At 30.7% G+C, this 17,626-nt stretch overlaps 2 protein-coding genes across 2 annotated transcripts; both read right to left on the bottom strand.

Moving 5' to 3' along the window:
* Positions 1-3,245: 3,245 nt before the first annotated feature.
* On the bottom strand, positions 3,246-5,409 carry LOC139424961 (TD and POZ domain-containing protein 4-like). The gene has a single exon (XM_071177310.1). It carries the CDS (start codon positions 5,008-5,010, stop codon positions 3,595-3,597), a length of 1,416 nt encoding a protein of 471 aa, XP_071033411.1. The 5' UTR covers positions 5,011-5,409; the 3' UTR covers positions 3,246-3,594.
* Positions 5,410-12,750: 7,341 nt separating this feature from the next.
* Positions 12,751-14,810, bottom strand: LOC122270360 (BTB and MATH domain-containing protein 42). Its single transcript, XM_043047396.2, has one exon. The coding sequence runs from the start codon at positions 14,603-14,605 to the stop codon at positions 13,079-13,081; it is 1,527 nt and encodes a 508-aa protein (XP_042903330.1). The 5' UTR covers positions 14,606-14,810; the 3' UTR covers positions 12,751-13,078.
* Between the last annotated feature and the right edge of the window lie 2,816 nt (positions 14,811-17,626).

The following is a 17,626-nucleotide window of genomic DNA, read 5'->3' as shown; positions in this document are numbered from 1 at the left end:
TAACCATATATATATATATATATGTCAATATATATAATATATATTAGTCAATATAAGTAATCTTATTTAACAGATTAAATTGCAATTTATCTTTTAAAGACATGAAATATTTAAAAATATGCTTCCGTTCTTTGCTTGCAAACAATTTAATTGGAAAAACATACATTAAAAAACGTATGCTATTGAACTTAATCACTAAATGTTTCTTTATAGGTGTTTTAAAACGCTAAACGAAATTGTTTTAGTTACACAGATAATTGTTTAAAACTTGCAATGCAAATATAAGTTGTATACTTTTAGTTTTTTAAATGCTTTTATTACAAAAACTCTTGAAAATGTGCACCAGCTATAAGTATGATTTTGTAGTTGAGTCATTTTTTTTGGGAGGAATTTAATTAAAATAAAATTTTTTTAGAAAAATGCAGGCATCTTCTATACCACATATTTATATTCCCTTATGCTTCTAATTAGGAACTAAAGATGGCCAAAGTTTTGCAGCAAAAAATGAAATTAGCTTATTTAAGGATTGAAAATAAAGTAAAAACTTTTAGTAGTATTTTAGATTTATATAAAAAGTAATTTTAAAAAAATTAGAGACCTATGCAGAATATTTTGTAATCTCCATTAATAGAAAAACATATTTGTAGAACTCTCGTAAATAACGAAAACAACTGAGTTTGTATATTAATGTCACCTTCATTCGACGGAACTCCAACTTTATAAATAAAGTTTAAGGTAATCGCGAACGTTATGATCTATAAAGCAATAAATTTAAAGTATTTAATAAAAAGAATGAAGATCTTTCATAGTTTTATAATTAATAATTAGGTTAATTAGGTTTTATGTCCAGCAGTTGAATCTGCATTCTTTGTGCTGTATCTAGTCTAGTTATGGATTCGTTTCTGGTATATACATAATCTGAAAATGATTAAAATAAGCCGAATTATGGCTTATTTCGAAATGAAATTATGAAAACATGTTTCTTTATTAAAGAATTTATTTATTTTAACTTGAGAAGCGCTATAGGAAATACAAATTGAATGTTTATAAAGATTTGTTTTTTTTTTCATAATTTGTTCAATATATTGTTATTGGAATTATTACTTTAAGAAAAAAAAGAAATTTCTATTTCATTTTTATTTTACTTGAAATAATTTCATAAAGATAACCGTAAGATTATGTAAATAATGAATTATAGTTTGGATCTATATATATATAAATATAGTCAGAGGTTGCAAAACTCATTACTGGTTATAAAAAGTACTAACTAGCGGAAACTCCTAAATTCTTCCACGGAACCCAAGGGTACCGTGGAACACCATTTGGGAACCGTTGTCTTAGCGTTCTTAGCTTAATGTTTAAATAAAGAAAAGTATGCGATCGAAATTAGTTGGTACTAAAAAAGAAACAAATCCCGTTTGATTACCGGAAAGAAAGCAAAGGTGATAATGTATAATTAGAAGCAAATTTAAGTTTCATGAAGCAATCAACCTGGTATTCATGATGCTTCTTATTTACTTTCCCCATTATATTAATTTAGTTTCCTTCTTTAACGAGAAATTCGACGTTAAATTATCGTTTTGAGGCTTCTTATATGTTTGCTTTTTGGTTTCATTTATCACGAATGGATCACTGAGAAAGAACAAAGGTACAAAAAACTGTATATGGAGGTAAAATCGGCTGAGGAGCATCCTATGTAAATCGAGGTACAAAAAAACTGTATAGGAGTGTAAAATATAATGAAAAAACAACGGATAAGTCTACTGTGCTGTTTTTATTCTTAGTCAATAAATTAAACAAAGTATAGGATAACATATAAAATGTAGCAGAAGTATTACCGTATGTTAATCTAAGTAATTTTAGAATGTTATGCAACATTAATATATTTGATATTTTAATATTAAAGGACAAATATTTCGGTGCTATAACATTTATAAATGAATCTTTTCACTTTAATTTCATTTTAATTATTTCTTGTGAATTATTCACTATTACTCTTCTTTTCTTAAGTGAATTCAATCATAAAAAGTTATTTTATTTAAGCTTTAGTTGAGCTAAATCAAAATGAAATTTGAAAATTAAATTAATATGCCCAATAAATAAAAAAATATAATCTATTCAAATGAATAGTACAAACCTTGTGTTGTTTTATGATACCTGTCAATACCAGAAAGCCTGCTTGGTGGAACCAAGTTAATTTAGGGCAGAGATTGCGTTTCTTGTTTTTCGGTATCTATGGATCAGAATACGACTTCAGCCACACACACACGTCACAGCCCGTTTATAGGGCAAACCCATTCATACATCCATTTAGTCATACACAGATCATACTTTTGATCTGAATCAGAAAACGAAAATCTCCAGTTCAGTAACCTCAGAGGTATGATTTGTAATGAGAGTATTGTGAATGATTTTGTGACCCGACAAATTTAATGGGTACCAGTCTTCAACAGGGAGAGATTGTAATCATGATCTCTTGAACATGGACCCAATGCCCTACCTATCAATCTATTCTATTCACATCCTGAGTTATATATAGAAAGTATAGAAAAAATGCATGCCTTTAAAACTAAAAAAAAAAAGAAAAATAGATAACTGTTTGATAATGAAAAAAAAATTAATTAGCTTCTAAAATTATTAAGATAAAAAAGGTTTTGAGGATTATTAGAAAAATTAATGGGTTTCGAGCGCTCGAAGCCAAGGCGCACATTTTCAAGATCAGGGAACTCTCACCAAGGGAATAGCGAAACTCAACTTATTTTTGAGTGCTTGAAACATGTCGACTTGTATTCTCGTAATATTTTTTTGAAGCAAATGAAGTTATCAATTATATCAATTGAAGCATTATCAATTATATCGTTCAATTGAAGCATTATCAATTATATCGTTCAATTGAAGCATTATCAATTATATCTTTCCATTTATAAGTTTCTTGGGACTATTCTTTTTATTTTATAACTTCTATTTATCTGGAATTCTTAGTACCATTAATAAATGTAGAATAACTGAGAGTAAAATATTTTATAAAATAATCCATGCAGTATATTTAAATATAAGTTTTCTACATATCATTAATATGGTAGTTAAAGAATGACATATAATTGATTAAAGTGAGTAGCATATAACTATAACATACATAATAAAATAATAGCATATAAATGTAATAAACAGCATAATTCATCTGTTTTGAGTAAAGATACTGCTACTTTCATTTACATCACTATAAAAGAAATATATAAATTTGAGGTCCTTTAAATTTTATTTTACTAAAAGTAAAATTTATATAAACTAATACGTCAGAAATCAATAAATTGCAGTAAAAATTTGAGAAATTCATGAAAATGAGTATCAATAAAATTTGGGGTTCAATTCTAATGAAATTTATTTTAAACTAATCAGTGATTAATGATTCTTGAATAGTAATACGATAATAGATCAATATATTGAAATTTGTATAAGAGAAATTGAATACTATATAGGTTTAAGGACGAAACAAAGTAAAAGCATGACCATTGAAATAGTTTTTTTATAATTTCCTTTCGTTCTTTCCTCGATGGTTTTAATGGTAAAGTTTGTTCTAAAGATAGTTCATATCTAATCAAGTGACAATTTTGTCAAAATTTCATTGGCTAACTTCATGTTTTCTAGTGACCATTCTGACCATTCAGAAGACAGAAGAATCCTCTTTTTGTTAGCTTTTATAAAATATAATGCTGACTGTTTTAGGTTAAACTCATTAACCATATCAGCAACCGAAATCACATCACAAACACTTTCTAAGGATAACTTTGACATTAATAATTCAGAGCATCTGTCCTTCAAGATACTCACCTGATATTTCTCAGCCATTAACATCAGCTCCAAGATATTTTTGAAAGCAGTATTGGTGATCGAGTCGGTATACAAAAATTCTAAAAATGATTGCAGAGTTTCACTTTCTACATCTGAAATATCAACAATACCTGTCTGAGTTTCCAACATATCTTGATCGAACATGACGGAGAACACTGGAGATCGAGCTGACAGCAAGCATTTGTGAGCAGGTATGATTTCATTCCTTCCTCGCAGTTTAACATCGCAATGCTTTTTATACAAAAACATATCCTTCAGATCATCTTGCAAATGGAATCTGTGGATCAAGACATTTGAAATTAAATCGTCAGAAGACTCATCATAATAATAGTTTACATATTCAGTTGAAAAATTTCCCTCAGAATTATAGATGGTACATACTAACTGGAAAGAAATGGTGGAAGTAAAACCTGGTTTACATTCTAGCTGATTTTGTAGAAATGATGTTTCAAATTCTGGCAATTTTAAGGAGAAAGAGGAATTGTTCGAACCAACATCAACACCTGTGTCGTTTATAATCCGTATCTTCAGAACACTTATTTTAGATAAGGGGTCTTTTAACTTTTCAAACTTTATCCAAATTGTATCGTCAGTTGAAGACAGTGTGATGTCGAACGGTAAATCTCCCTGGAAGGGGCAATTTATCTTTCTCATCCATTTTCGATTTTTTGGGAATGTAATTTTCCAACTGAATTCAATTTTATTCGTTTCCATTTGGGTGAGAGCTTCGCATAAAACAGAGGGTTGATTGTAGGATGAATCATAGACATGGCAGCGAATCTGTAATATACCAGTCTTGCAGTTTTTTAAGCTATTTCTCAATTGCTCTATTTCAATAAATTTAGGTTTTCCAGCATCACTTCCAATAAGAGGTGTTCTTTCCATTGATGACAGTATTTCGCCATTTGAATTAAGAATTTCTAATATAACATCATTATTACTATCAACAGATTCTTTCTTACAAAGGAAGCACGACGCAAAACCTCTTGAAGCAAAGCTTATTCCATTGGGATAAAGTTTTAAATACCATCTTGCATCTGCCAAGCATTTGATACTAATTGTTGGACTCTCTATGACTAGTATCTTATCCAATGTGGATAAATGAAAAGTTTCAATTTTCCAGTTAAAGGTGAATACTTTCCCAGGAACCGACTCCATGGTTGAAGTTTAAAACTCTTCGAATATAACAATTTGAATAGAAAGTAGCTCGATAGGATCTAGAATACTATGCGTAAAACGGAAAACGATATCACAATAAAAGTATACGTGGAACACTTTATAATCTTTAAAATTAATACAGATAAGATATTTTTTAAAAAGTGTTGCTTATCACTTCAGCTTGAGAACTAGAATTTGTTTTTTATCAATTTTCATAAGCTTTGTTGTTATTGTCTCATAAAAAAAGATATGTTTATTGGGAATGCATTCGTTGAATCAGTGATGTTAAACTTTTTGACACCATAATATGATCGAAAAGTTCGCGATAAAATCTTGTCCAAAACCGTTTGAACAATTGTCCCAAACCCTCTTGTCTATAGCTAGATTTTCTAAGAGTTTCATTTAAGCAACACACACTATTAGAAGAAAATCAAAGTTTTTATACAGTGCTTTAAGCTTCTTTGTAAGCTTCATAATAAAAAAGAAACTTCAATTTAGTTCTTATTTTCCGTACATTCTTTGTTCTCTAAGTTTCATTGCAATTGGAGAAAAAAGAATGTAGGGCAAAAATTGTCAAAAAGTTTACAAAACATCAGTTGGAATTAGCCAGCCCCCTTTTTTACTTACGAATTGAAATTTTGTCTTTATTTTGAATTGTGGAGTTCTGACTGTCCTTAAAAATAGTAAAATATGGCGATAATATCTTAATAAAAAAGTGAAAAATTTGTTTTAATTAGCCTTCAATTCAACATTAAAAATACAAAAACGGCAATTTTGTTACTACATATGATTTTTTCTAAAAATTAAGCATAGGACTTTTGAAATGAATTTTTGATATGAATTTTTAAAAATACATTCTATTTTCTAACTTTTGCTACCACTTTAAGAATTTTTTAAGTAATGTTTGAGTTAAACATCCGTCACATCCCGTTTCAGAAGAGGACACATTCACACATCATCAATTTATCTTCTTCCCGCAGTAAGACAGATCGTAAAGACACGGTTCTCAGTAGAGCACAGAAGTCAAGCATCATTGGTTATGGTCAGCGAGCGGGTAGGTGACCTCTTTCATCGGCCTACGTAGGGATCGAGGGTGTGCGATATCGGTCCTCGTTTAGCTGTTCTACCGTTAAGTGCTCAACTTTGCTCGCAGGACATCTGGTTATCAAAGAGGAGGAGCGGAACAAATTGTAATGGTATACCTTTGGATCATCCTTAAAAATGTTTCCCAGACTATTGCAAATAACTCATTCTGCAGCTATAGAGCAGAGTAAATTATCTACTACTGCTACTCTAATACAAATGCTACAATTTGTAACTGGCAACATCGAATCTCACACTGTCTTATTCTTTTCAATTTTTTTTATGTCGTTATTGCTTTATTTCTACTTATCTGGTTTGTCATATGTCTTTTTTTCTAAGATTAAGCGCTCCTTCTCGGTATGCGTTTGCCCGATATACTCAACGGTCCGCACTTATGTTTATTTTTAAGGTTAAACGCTACTGCCTGGTACATTTGCTCGGTTTACATGTTTTTTTAAGTGCAGTGTGCTCGTATTAGTTCCTGTTTGGTGGCACTGTTGTCCTAAATTAAGGTAGTACGTAGGTGGTCAGACTACCAAAGCGGATGAGCCATCCCCTCTGCAAATCAAAATTGTGATCGCATGACTTCGGATCACCATCGGGAATGTTTCCCAGACCATCTCCTATTGCGTAGTGCGACATAAATAAAATACCATCTTACCATCCCTCCGCAGATCGTAATTTTGATCTGAACCAGTGCACGACAAATCTCCAATCCAGTACCCCCAACGGTATTGATTTGCTATGGGAACTTATTTGACAGATTGAGCGTGCGCCAGTCACCATTTTGTACACGGGAAGTCTTTGGCAGGCCGGGATGAAACTCACGAGCTCTCAGGCATACGCCCTACCAGCCAAACGATCCAGGCCTGTTTTCAAAGGTACATATCATCAAATACTAGCCAATTTTGTAAGTACACATTTAACAATCACTATAAAAGTCATTAATAACAGCATAACTAAAAGAAGCTTACCATTTTAAAGCATTAGTTTTTCATGAAATTTTGATTTTTCTCAAAAATAAATCGAATAATTATTAATAAAAGCTTGATGAGGGAAAAAAATTTCTTAAGTCAAATGCAATGTCAATCAAATCACGCATTTTACAACTGCTACAAAAATGATCTGTAGCAAAATGGTAGCGATTTCGAATCTCGTCATAAATTTGAATGTATCTTTGCCTTCCCTAAACTATGCATTTCTGTTATTCGAATTGATAAGGGTTTTAAGGCCGTTATTCGTGTCCGCACGTGTTGATCCAACATGTGTATTTCTTTATCAATAACGAACTAAGTAAAGATAATTAAGAAGCTAAATAAAATATCTCTAAGCTTTCCAAAATGAATAGAATTGCATTGAATTAAGCTGTTCAAAAATGAATAAAATTGCATTGAAAAACAAAAGCGTAAAGCATAAAAAAATTGAATAAATATAAAAAATGTAAATAGCTACCTAATGTTAATACAATTCAATCTATAAATTTCCTGCTGAAATATATGTTAGCAATTAACCCTAATTTTTTGCATGAGATATGTTCACAATATTCCCTTAACTTGTGCATCCTCTAGCCCCATAAAGTCACTGGATTCTAAAATCACATTTGTCCCACAATGGACTGATTGTAAAGACACGGTTCCCAGTAGAGCCCCAAAATGAAGCATCACTGGCTGCGGTGAGTTAGCGGGTGGGTGACCACTTTGATCAGCCTACTAAAGGAATATTGGTCCTCGTTAAACTGTTCTACCGTGAAGTGCTAGACTTCGCGAGCAGGTCGTCGGACTACCAAGGCAGGGGAGCCATTCCCTTTGCAGAGGATCAAAATTGNTATCTCTAAGCTTTCCAAAATGAACAGAATTGCATTGAATTTAGCTGTTCAAAAATGAATAAAATTGCATTGAAAAACAAAAACGTAAAGCATAAAAAAAATTGAATAAATATAAAAAGTGTAAATAGTTACTAAATGTTAATACAATTTAATCTATAAATTTCCTGCTAAAAAATATGTTAGCAATTAACGCTAATTTTTTGCATGAGATATGTTCACAATATTCCCTTAACTTGTGCATCCTCTAGCCCCATAAAGTCACTGGATTCTGAAATCACATTTGTCCCACAGTGGACTGATTGTAAAGACACGGTTCCCAGTAGATCCCCAAAATCAAGCATCACTGGCTGCGGTCAGTAAGCTGGTGGGTGACCACTTTGATCAGCCTGCTAAAGGAATATCGGTCCTCGTTGAACTGTTCTACCGTGAAGTGCTAGACTTCGCGAGCAGGTCGTCGGACTACCAAAGCAAGGGAGTCTTTCCCTCTGCAGCGGATCGAAGTTGCGATTACATATCTTCGGATCATTCTCAGGGATATTTTTCCCAGATGGTAGTCCAGCTCTTGTGCGATGTAAATCAAGTACCTTCCTACCTAAAGTCACATTCTAAATAGAAACATACATAAATTAGTTTTTTCATATATATTTACCACTTTTTATTGCCACTTTTTTATTTGTTAAAGTTTGTTTGTTACAATGGAATTGCCCAGTATCTTTTTAGTTATGTTTTCCTCTAAAGCGGCAATTCTCAATTTGTTTCGGCAATCAAACCCGAAATAATCTAACTTGTTTTGGCGTAACCCCTGGCAATTATATAAGAGAAAGTTCATTAGCAGCAGTGAAACAAAAAAAAAATATTACTTATTATTTTGACACTATTTTTAGAGTTTAGAATGAAATATATTTAATGTTTTCAAATTTTTCTAGCGTGTGCACAGGCTGAAAATGAATAAATTAAGTTGAATTAGGATTTTTAAACTAGAACTGTTCTAAACGATGAGAAGTTATCAGGAAAACATAATTTCTTATTTTCGAATTTAGTTATTTTATTTTTAGCAAAAAAGCTCGATCAGAAGTACTTGTGAAATTTTTATAAATTCATATTATTTTCATAATTCATTCAAAATATCGTTATTGGAAAAAATATATATGTTTTTTTAAATTTCTCTACTTTTTTATTTAGAATTTACGTTAAAAAGTTCATATAAGCACTTGAAATAATATTAATAAATTGTGGTAAATTGTTTGGATATAAATATTTTTATTACTCTTGAATAAATAATGCCAAAAAATTTAAATTGTAATATATTACTTGATTAAAAAATTTATTCACTTCAAAAATACATGAATTGAAAATAATAGTCGAATTGCTCGAAAACAGGCGCTCATTTTCAAGACTTACCAGACGTTGATGCTTATGTTCAGATCTGGTAAGTTTTGAAAAGGGAAGCCCGCTTTCGAGAGCTTGAAACGTATCGAATGCTATTTCCAATTCAGGTACTATTGAAGGGAATGAGGTTTTTAATCAGGTAATTATTATATTTCTGGTCAAAAGTATCCAAACGTTTGAAACTCCTGTCATTCTTCCATGGGGTCCTAAGGTTCCGTGGAGCATATTTCGGGAACCTATGTATAAGTTCCCAATTTTTGCACTATCGTACCCCTTTCCCGAGTGGGAGTTGGGACTATCTAGAAGCTGGGTAAAAACTTACAGAAGAATTTTTTTCTTTTAAATCGAGTGCTCTTTAAATTCACGAATTTTATTTTGTTTAGTATCAAAAACATGTACTTATTTAACTTCCCATTCATTACGCGCTATTAATTGATAGTTAATAATTGCGTCAATTTACAGATAAAAAGATTATTTACCAACTTTATATAGAGAGTAATAATTTGCTTGATGTTCTATACAAAAACAAAATAATGCACACTAGAAAATTTAATGTGACATTTTATTTTGCTTTTAAAACTCAAACGATTCTTTTTGGATTTTTAACAAAATATTTAGTTTCGTTATTTTTTATGCAATATGGATACGATGTTAAACTAGTATGGAATTTTTAAAATAACCACTAATTTAATCTTTCATCGTTTAACATAAAAGTTCGCAAGAAACAAGTCTTTTGCTCACGTAAGGGCTACTCTAATTAAAATTTTACAGTAAAAATGTTTAAATATAAAAACATTGGTTAGTAGAAATTTTCAATAAATTAACGGCAACATTAAAAGTGCACCAAATTGAAATTAGCGAATGTAAAAATATTTCTTTTTAAACTGCTCAACAAAAAATTGCTGTTGACTGAACATTTGACAAAAATTGGTGGTTGTTGACTTCCACCGGTGAATGTTGATAATCACATAGTCGCTGTGGTAAATGTCTGAGATATATATTAGGTCTAGTTTAACGCCACTGCCCGGTATGCCCTACATCAATTTTTTTAAGTCAAAAATCACTGCCCTGTAGGCATTTAACCGGTACTCCGAGCACTGATACTTCTCTTACTCTGTCCTCAGTAGATAATAAATATATAATAATATCAATGAAAAAATTCATATCAAATAGGATATAACAATTATTTCAAACATTCACCAAAACGACTATGTGATTGTTGACATTCAGCGGTGAATGTCTACATTCTTTTGATTTCCGTCATTTACGGTAACATACATNTTGTGCGCCACCTAGGAACCAAATCTAGAACCCGACACTCGAAATTTTTGCTCTGTTGCAATCGTACCCTGTTACAATTGACCCCACTCTCCCCTACTCTTTAAATTCAAGAGTTTTATTGTGTTTAGTATCAAAAACATGCACATATTTAACTCTGCATTCATTACGCGTTATTAATTGCTAGTTAATAATTGCGTCAATTTACAGACAAAAAGATTATTTACCAACTTCATATAGAAAGTAGTAATTTGTTTGATGTTCTATACAAAAACAAGATAATGCACGCAGAAAATTTAATGTGACATTTTATTTTGCCTTATAAACTCAAACGATTCTTTTCGGATTTTAACAAAATATTTAGTTTTGGTATTTTTTTATGAAATATAAATACGATGTTAAACTAGTATGGCATTTTTAAAATAACCACTAATTTAATCTTTCATCGTTTAACATAAAAGTTCTTTGGAAACAAGTCTTTTTCTCACGTAATGGCTACTCTAATTAAAATTTTGCATTAAAAATGCTTAAATATAAAAACATTGGTTAGTAGAAATTTTCAATAAATTAACGGCAATATTAAAAGTGTACCAAATTGAAATTAAAGAATGTAAATATGTTTCCTTTTAAACTGCTCGATAAACAATTGTTGTTGACCGAACATTTGACCAAAATTGGTGGTCGTTGACTTCCACCTGTGAATGTGGATAATCACATAGTCACTTCGGTGAATGTCTGAAATATATATTAGATCTAGTTAAGTGCCACTGCACGGTACACCCTACATCAATTTTTTTAAGGTCAAGAATCACTGCCCTGTAGGCATTTAACTGGTACTCCGAGCACTGATGTTTCTCCTCCTCAGTCGATAATAGATATAATTGTATCAACGGAAAAATTCATATCAAATAGGATATAACAATTATTTCAAACATTCACCAAAGCAACTGTGTAATTGATGAGATTAACCGGTGAAAGTCTACATTCTCTTGATTTCCATCATTTACGGTAACATACATCAGGGGTGTTGGAAATAGTTTCTTTTGATAAGAGGGCCGAAAAACGGTAGGGAACCTATGCTGAAGAGTCATAATTTATAACAAATGTCCTATTATTAAAAACGATAAATGAAAAAAATCAAATGTGGTAATTAAAAAAACTTGTTAATAGTTTACTTTTCTATTGTAAAAAAACGATAAATAAAAATAATCGAATTCGGTAATTAGAAAAACTTGTTAATAGTTTACTTTTCTATTGTAAAAAAAACGATAAATAAGAATAATCGAACGTGGTAATTAAAAAAAACTTGTTAATAGTTTACCTTTCTACTGTAAAAAACTTTCTTAACTTGCTACAATCAGATATGTTATTACGAAATTGCATACGAAGAGGGCAATATTGGGATGTCTAGATTTTTTAATATTGGTCCTAAAATGCCCTATATAGGGCCTACATTGGCCAATATAGAACCTACATTGGCTAAATAATGGATATAAAATATCAGTAAATCTGACAATTCNAATTGTCAGATTTACTGATATTTTATATCCATTATTTAGCCAATGTAGGTTCTATATTGGCCAATGTAGGCCCTATATAGGGCATTTTAGGACCAATATTAAAAAATCTAGACATCCCAATATTGCCCTCTTCGTATGCAATTTCGTAATAACATATCTGATTGTAGCAAGTTAAGAAAGTTTTTTACAGTAGAAAGGTAAACTATTAACAAGTTTTTTTTAATTATCACGTTCGATTATTCTTATTTATCGTTTTTTTTACAATAGAAAAGTAAACGAGTAACAAGTTTTTTTAATTACCTCATTCGATTATTATTATTTATCGTTTTTTACAATAGAAAAGTAAACTATTAACGAATTTCTTTAATTACCGCATTCGATTATTCTTATTTATTGTTTTTTTACAATAGAAAAGTAAACTATTAACAAGTTTTTCTAATTTCCACATTCGATTATTCTTATTTATAATTTTTTTACAATAGAAAAGTAAACTAAACATAAACATAAAACGTTATCTATAAATTGGGTTACATGAAGTAAAGGAAATTAACAATAATGCCGCAAAGACAAATTTATATATATCAAGAAAAAATATGCGTTAATTCATTACTCTTACTTTAAGTTTTCAAAAAAATTAAAATACAATTGTAAATATAAAAGGGCATTTATTTAAAAGCATATGTTTTGCGAAACTCAGTTAGTAAATTTAAAAAAAATAATTATCATACATACTTTAGCTTCTGTTCCATTATTATCGTAAAATCAAACATAGTTACGACACAACTTATTAACGCAACTTAAATTAGAGGTCATGTTTATTACATCAATTATTGATTGTTGATAGAAGCATCAACGTCACTGTTTAGTTTGATTAAATGTTCATTTTAGTTTATTTCAAAAGTAACATAACCTCTAATTATTTTTTTATTATTATTATCAATGGAAAGAGCTATGTTTTCTCATTTTTTTTAACTCAGTCAAGCACTATTTTAGATAAAATGTCATTAGATAGCTGCAAATTCTTTTCCACCCAATCGTTCCAAACAGGAGTCGAAAGAATATCCTTTTTGTTTGCCTTTATGTACTCTAATGCAGACAATTTTAAATTTAGCAGATTGATCGCCTCAGCAACCGATATCACTTCGCAGACGTTTTCTGTTGACAATTTGGACATTAAGATATCAGAACAATATTCTTTTAACGCATTCACTTGGTATTTATTAGCCAATAAGATCAGCTTAAAAATATGATCACTTGCAGTATTGGTGATGGTATCAGTGTACAAAAACTCTAAGAAAGACAGAACTGTCTCAGCGTCGGTATCAGTAAAATCAACAGTATCAATCTGACCTTCCAGCTTTAATCGATCGAATATGGCGGACAAGACAGGCGAGCGGGCACACATTAAAGATTTGTGAGCTGGAACAATTTTTTCGGCAGTCCGTAATTTCACGTCGCAGAATTTCCCGCCGAATAACATATTTTTGAGATCTTCTTGCAAGGACAATGAAGGAACCACAAACTGCTTAGAGACTTTCCCAAAAGAATAGCTCTCAATTTCAGATGTCCACATACCATTCGCATACGAAATAGAACACATCAATGTGAAATCTGTTAAATCAATCACTTTCTTCCTACCAACAGAAAGCTCAAATTTCAATAAAGGGTTTCCTTCTCTTGTTTTAAACAAAATGGAAGGTATTTCCACATTCATTTGCACTCCGTTGTCATCGAGAATAAAAAATTCTAATTTGTAAATCTCACCGACAAAAAAGCTTTCGAACATTCCGCCAACTTTCAGCATTTGCAAAGTTGTCGTTAAAAAATCAAACATCGAGTTGGATTTCTTAATTTCGAAGCGTACTTTTTCCTTGGAAGCAGTAGCAGTGATAGCAAACTCGGTAGTGTTCTGAAATGGTAGTTTTATTAATTTCGTCCAGTTTTCTAAGTCACTTGGCTTAAGTTTCCACCTGAAAGAGCAATTCTTTACCAATATTTCTGTTCGGGATTCCCATTGTATTGCTTCTTGCTTATAGGTTTCGCTAAACACATGGCAGCGGAATACTAAAGTGTCTTCCTTCCATCTTTTCATGGAATTAGCAAGTTGCTCCTGGGTGAGAAATTCATGTTTTCCATGCATTTCAGATTTATACATTTTGCATTCATCTGTAAATTCAGTTGAACTTAAAATATTACCCTGCGAATCAATTATTTCCAATATGAACGAGACTGATACCTCATTTTTACAGTCATCTGTTGAATTTCTGTGCAAATAGCATGAAATAAAATGTTTAAAACTTATATCTCCTTTTGGATATAAACTCAAGAACCATTTTGTGCCTTTGAAGTTCTCGGCATGGAACACAGGACTTTCTAATCGTTCTCCGCACCTTAAAGCATTTAAAGAATAGTTAACTATTTTCCACGTGATCGTGAATACTTTGCGAGTAATTTCGTTTGACATCTTTTTTTTCCTGAACGGTGAAATGGCTTCAGACATGGTGAGAATTTTGAAAAACACTATTTCGCAGAAACAAGATGTTTATTTCAATATCAAGTTTTCAAACGTCTGATAACATTCTACGACTAAATGTAGGACGACAGCTGTGTTTAAAATACGTCTTATCGTAAAACAGCTGAGTAAGCTTATAAAGAGCAATAAAACCGATGAAGAAGCAGTTGAAACTACTAAGAAATGATATACAAATATCCTTGAAAAAAAAACTTATCTAATTTGCGGTCTACGAAGGTTCTTTTCAAAAGTTTTCCTCTCTGAGAGTACTTGCACTGAAAAACCGATTTCAGCTGTCGTTTAATCTGAATAGTTTTATTTCACGAACTCAAAGAATCGGGCACATGGATTTAACTTCAATTTTTTTTAAAATTATCATTTAAAAATCAGCTTTAAAACTTATTTTAATTAAAAAAGGGAATGCATGAGTATTAAGAATAATTTATTCGCTTGAAATATAGGCCGATATCTCAAAATTTGATATGACAAACTTTAAACACCGGAGAAAAAAAATATTAATTAATATATATTGTTAAATAAAAGTATACTGAAAGTTTAATAATAAGAAAAAATATAATTGTCATAAATAAGTTAAATAAAAAATGCATATAATGTTTCAACATTTTTCATAAAGCGACAGCTGTAAGTGAGAGATAATATAATATGTAATCTATTGTATTTAACATAAAAATATATTCCAACTAATATTAACTACAAAAATAGAAATTACTTTAATTGCATCATTAAAAATAACACATAATACCGATAGAGTAACAAGTTGCTTCACTTGTTTATAATAAATTATTTGAGGGAATAGGGAAGACTGGGTATTTTAAATATGTTGAAATTAGTTATGTTTTCTATCAGTGCAAGTCTGATATTTTTTTTTATTAGGATAGAAGGACCTTTCATATCGAAATCTTATTGTTAGTTTATGCATGGTGTCCGTTTTAAAACGTTTGTTTTACTTTGTTAATATTCCTTTGTTTTTAAACTAGTCTTATTTATTGGCCATTACAGTTTTAATAATTACTTTTACACCAACTTATTATAAATTAAATAAAGATTCTTATCCTAAGAATCAATATGGATTTTAGGAACATTTAAATTTTCAGAACTCAATTAATTAATTAGTTATACAGGGTGATTCTAAGAAGATGGGCAAAATTTTAGGGAGTGATAGTACACACCCAAGCAAACAATTTTTTATCAAAGAATGCATGGTCGAAAACAAAACGCAAAACCGCTAGAGGGCGTCGAAGTTTACGTTCTTTCATGAGGCAAAAACACACAAAGAACGATGAAGTTAAGTTATAAAAGTAAATTTAATGGCATGTGATTACAATAAGTGCTCAAAACAGTGGCTGACAGCGACTATGCACGCAGTACAACGGCGAAGAAAAGATAGGCGAACATTCTGAAACACACCAGGCATATCACGAACTTTCCCTGCAGCGGCCGAAAGCTTGGCGACAAGTTCTTCTGCAGATTCAATGGGAATCTCATACATAAAAGCCTTCAGCTGTACCCACAAAAAGCCAATTATTTTTTTAATATTTTTAGACATTATAGCACTCGAATCAGCAGCTTTTATGTATGAATCGTGACGAAAAATTTGCATACGAGCTCTTCTTCCCGTAACATGCAAATAATAACTCGCAGCGCAGTAACTCGCAACAGGAATGGAGCTTTCACGTTTGCATCAAACAACTTTTCAAATGCGCCAGCAACTTTGCGTTTTGTTTTCGACCATGTATTCTTTGATAAAAATTGTTTGCTTGGGTGTGTACTATCACTTCCTAAAATTTTGCCCATCTTTTTAGAATCACCCTGCATATATTATAAATTCCTGAATAAAATTTATTGTTGTGCTCTGCAAAAATACTAGCTTCTTACATATTTATTTACTTCAGTTATTTCAGATTTTTAACATTCTTAGTGTCAATACTCAACATAATATAACCAACGGTAAACACTACAAGGCCGAAATTCTGCATACAATGTAAGGCTCATGAAATGGGATACTTGCAAGTGACGTGGTGTGGATACTTCAATCCTGATTGGTTGTTGAAGCGTGGCATTTGTTTACGCTAGCAATTATTCTTTCCTTTCTATTTCGAGAAAGCCAAGCCAGTCAAGTATCAATTCTCTTAAGTGATACACACTATTTTCTACCACAAAGATTTCAATTTTTTCCCTTTATATTTTTAACTTAATACAAAGACCAACAAGCAGACATGTAGAATATGAAACTAATTATGCATCGAAGTTACCTGATACACAAAATACAAATATATCACGGTTACAATAAAATACGTGAATAATAAATCAAAGTTATGTAAAAGATTTAGACGAGAAAGAATTATATTTCAACATATTCGATGTGTGATACGGTTCAGTATTTAATTAACTTATGTGGAGAAATTTAGTTTAACCTTAACTTACCATTTTCTTACAAAAGATCAGCTGGCACTGACATCATAGGTCACGTGTGCGGGTATGTAATATCTTCTTGAAAACCAAGTACCCAATTGGGGAAAGAAAAGTAAATGGTTCACGGTAAATTATGAGAAACGCTGCTTGACAACTTCATTCCCCTGACAAATTTCAGAAAATTGGTTAAAATATTTAAATTTTGGAAAAACTGTTTGAAACTTGTAGCTTATATAAATGCACCAAACATATAAATATCTTAATTTTAATTTTATGTCCTTTGAGTTGATTTTTTTATTGTAATATATAGTAAATATAACCAAATTTATTTACAGCTTATTTTTCGTTCTCCAGCTTATAGCAAAATACAAAAAATAACTAATTATGCAAACATCACAGTTTAATAAGTTTGTTTTAAAATAGTTAGAAAAAAACAAATTCAAGAAATATTTCTTACATATTGTAATTGTGTTTACACTAACAGGGAAATTTTAAAATGTTATCGAAATATTAATGTAAGAAATATTTCTAACAAACTAATTGATAACATTTTAAATTATAAAAAAAATAAGCTTG

Source organism: Parasteatoda tepidariorum, chromosome 2 (genome assembly GCF_043381705.1).
Source record: "Parasteatoda tepidariorum isolate YZ-2023 chromosome 2, CAS_Ptep_4.0, whole genome shotgun sequence".
NCBI classification, from domain to species: domain Eukaryota; kingdom Metazoa; phylum Arthropoda; class Arachnida; order Araneae; family Theridiidae; genus Parasteatoda; species Parasteatoda tepidariorum.
The sequence above is the reverse complement of the archived record's forward strand: the minus strand, read 5'-3'. Positions and strand labels throughout refer to the sequence as shown.